The sequence below is a fragment of the Wasmannia auropunctata genome, unplaced genomic scaffold (genome assembly GCF_000956235.1).
Source record: "Wasmannia auropunctata unplaced genomic scaffold, wasmannia.A_1.0 LD314820.1, whole genome shotgun sequence".
Classification (NCBI taxonomy): domain Eukaryota; kingdom Metazoa; phylum Arthropoda; class Insecta; order Hymenoptera; family Formicidae; genus Wasmannia; species Wasmannia auropunctata.
In genome coordinates, this window is record NW_012048070.1 from 1 (window position 1) to 2,382 (window position 2,382).

At 24.3% G+C, this 2,382-nt stretch overlaps 1 protein-coding gene across 1 annotated transcript; it reads left to right on the forward strand.

Annotated features, from left to right (window-relative positions):
• Positions 1-49: 49 nt before the first annotated feature.
• LOC105460829 (odorant receptor 85c-like) lies at positions 50-2,044 on the forward strand. The gene is made up of 5 exons (XM_011707321.1): positions 50-124; positions 246-345; positions 1,039-1,158; positions 1,571-1,726; positions 1,975-2,044. The coding sequence occupies exons 1-5, from the start codon at positions 57-59 to the stop codon at positions 2,029-2,031; spliced, it is 501 nt and encodes a 166-aa protein (XP_011705623.1). The 5' UTR covers positions 50-56; the 3' UTR covers positions 2,032-2,044.
• Positions 2,045-2,382: the final 338 nt, after the last annotated feature.

Genomic DNA, 2,382 nt, shown 5'->3' on the forward strand with positions numbered 1-2,382 from the left:
TGTTAGTTTTCCATATATGCGGCCAACTGGACATTCTCAAAGAACGTTTGATACATATGGATGAATACATCAATTCTTACGACATGTTAAAAACATGTATGGCTCGTCACATTTGTTTACTCAGGTTTGATATTAAAAAATAGTATTTATATACATATATATACAAAAATATTAAAAAATAATTTGCATGACATGCACAACTGATTTTCATGTCTTATATCTAATACATAGAATATTTTTCATAGAGCCATTGCCATCATTGAAGATGCGTATAATATAACACTTCTCTCATTATTTGTATACTTTGGAATGCACTTTGCTTTTTACGGTTTCCGTATAATTAATGTAAGTATAGAAACTTTTAAAAATAAAAGTTTGTTTATTCAGTTTAACGTAAAAATAAATGTGAAGTTATTAACTCAAATAATAGCTAAATACTATTTTTAATGCATGCTATTGATATATTTATAAAATATTGTATATTTATAAAATATTGCTAATTATTTAGTATAGGAAAACTAGCTCTGATGACCTTGACCTTGACATATGTCGTTATGAGAAAATTGAAATCTCATAAGGAACAGTGTAATTATAGATCTCATTTTGCCCTTTAAGCAGGGGTGAATGTAAGATGGACCTTGCTTTGCATGGAAAATTGATGTGGAATAGTACAATTATACAGGGGCGAAATAAAATCTATAATTACTGTTTCAGATAGGTTTTCGATATTTCAAGCAAAGCGAAATCCACCCCATACCCACTTACGGAGCGAAATGAGATCTATAATTGTACACTACTTCACATCACTCTTTTTATAAAATAATTGAAAAACCAAGTATTATTTTTTCCCAGTAATTTTATTCCCAGTAAATTTATAAATTTTTTTGTTAATAACTTTTAACGAACAACGAGCGACGGGTCAAACTTTCTGAAGGTCCCTCAAGATTATGATCTTAATAATATATGTCAAAATCATGGTGATCAGAATTGGTTCCTTATACTAAATAATTACCTTTACACATTTTATAAATTATTTAGCTTTTTGACGAAGGAAATGAATTATCAATCACTCATTTGGTATATTTTGTATCAACATTTTTTAATTTATTTGGACATATGTGTCTATATTGCGCTCTCGGAGAGTTTTTGGTGGCCCAAGTAAGTTATATTTTCCTATTATAAATGTATAAGTTAAAAGTTGCGTACCTGATTTTATAGTATATTAATATATGAATCATTTAAGAAAAATATTATATTGTAAACACACAATAAAATGTTATATTTATCATATGCACAAAGCAAAAACACTAGTATTAAAAATAAATTGATTGTAATATATTTATATTAAATTTATAGTTGTTTTAAAAATTTAGTATAATTTCTTAGAAAATAAGAACAGCTAATACGTAGCTTATTGCATTCATTATTCACACAAATACATTAATTTACAGTTTAAATAAACATAAATTAATTATTAACGACTAAATTTATTTTATTATAATTAAAATAATATTAATTTTGTCATGTGTACATCAAATTTTTATCTGAAAATTTTTTAAATATTTTCTAGTGTAACGAAATATATTATGCGGCCTACAGTAATAAATGGTATTCCGCGGATTTGAAAATTACACGAGCCTTGTTGTTTTTACTGGTAAGAGGCGCTAAACCGATTTATCTTACTGCTGGAAAAATATTCCCCATGACAATGAACACATTTTGCAGTGTAAGATATTCTTGTATTTAATTATAATTATTACATCATAAGTATTTGAACGTTGTAATTTTTATAATCTTTTTATACGATAGTCTGCATCTTAATTATTGAATAAATTATAAATATTTTATTTTATTTTGCTATGTATATTTTATGCATATCTATGTATCTTATTTTATGCATAAATAATATATATAAAATTCAAACTTTTTTAACATTTATATTATTAATTATTATAAAAAAAAATATTTTTTTAGTTATTAAAGACATCAATGGGATATATATCAGTTTTACATACAACGAGAAGTTATTAGCAAATTGGGATAAATCGAAATTGTTCCTTATAATATGTTCATTTTATGATATAATGAAACGATAATACCTAAAAATTTTATAAATATTAAAATATTATTGCTATATAAATTATAAATTTTGTTAGAATAATTTGACAGAAATGTATCGAATATTCTTAGATGATTAGAAGTAGAGCAATTTAAATTTAAGTTTACCTTTATATGTCAGTTCAAGAAGATCCTTATTTTTTACCAGTCAAATCTAATCAATAAATATTGTATTAATTGTTTAATGTTGCGTTTGTGAAAATATAACATAAGTATATGTATGAACGTTGATTTATCTATTGTTATTTAGTCTTCAATATTAAT

Excerpts from the sequence above, each read along its gene's own strand:
- LOC105460829 (XM_011707321.1), top strand. The coding sequence starts at position 57 with ATGGATGAATACATCAATTCTTACGACATGTTAAAAACATGTATGGCT. Across the intron at positions 1,159-1,570 it reads GAGAGTTTTTGGTGGCCCAA|TGTAACGAAATATATTATGC; the intron begins GTAAGTTATATT and ends AATATTTTCTAG. Across the intron at positions 1,727-1,974 it reads CAATGAACACATTTTGCAGT|TTATTAAAGACATCAATGGG; the intron begins GTAAGATATTCT and ends ATATTTTTTTAG.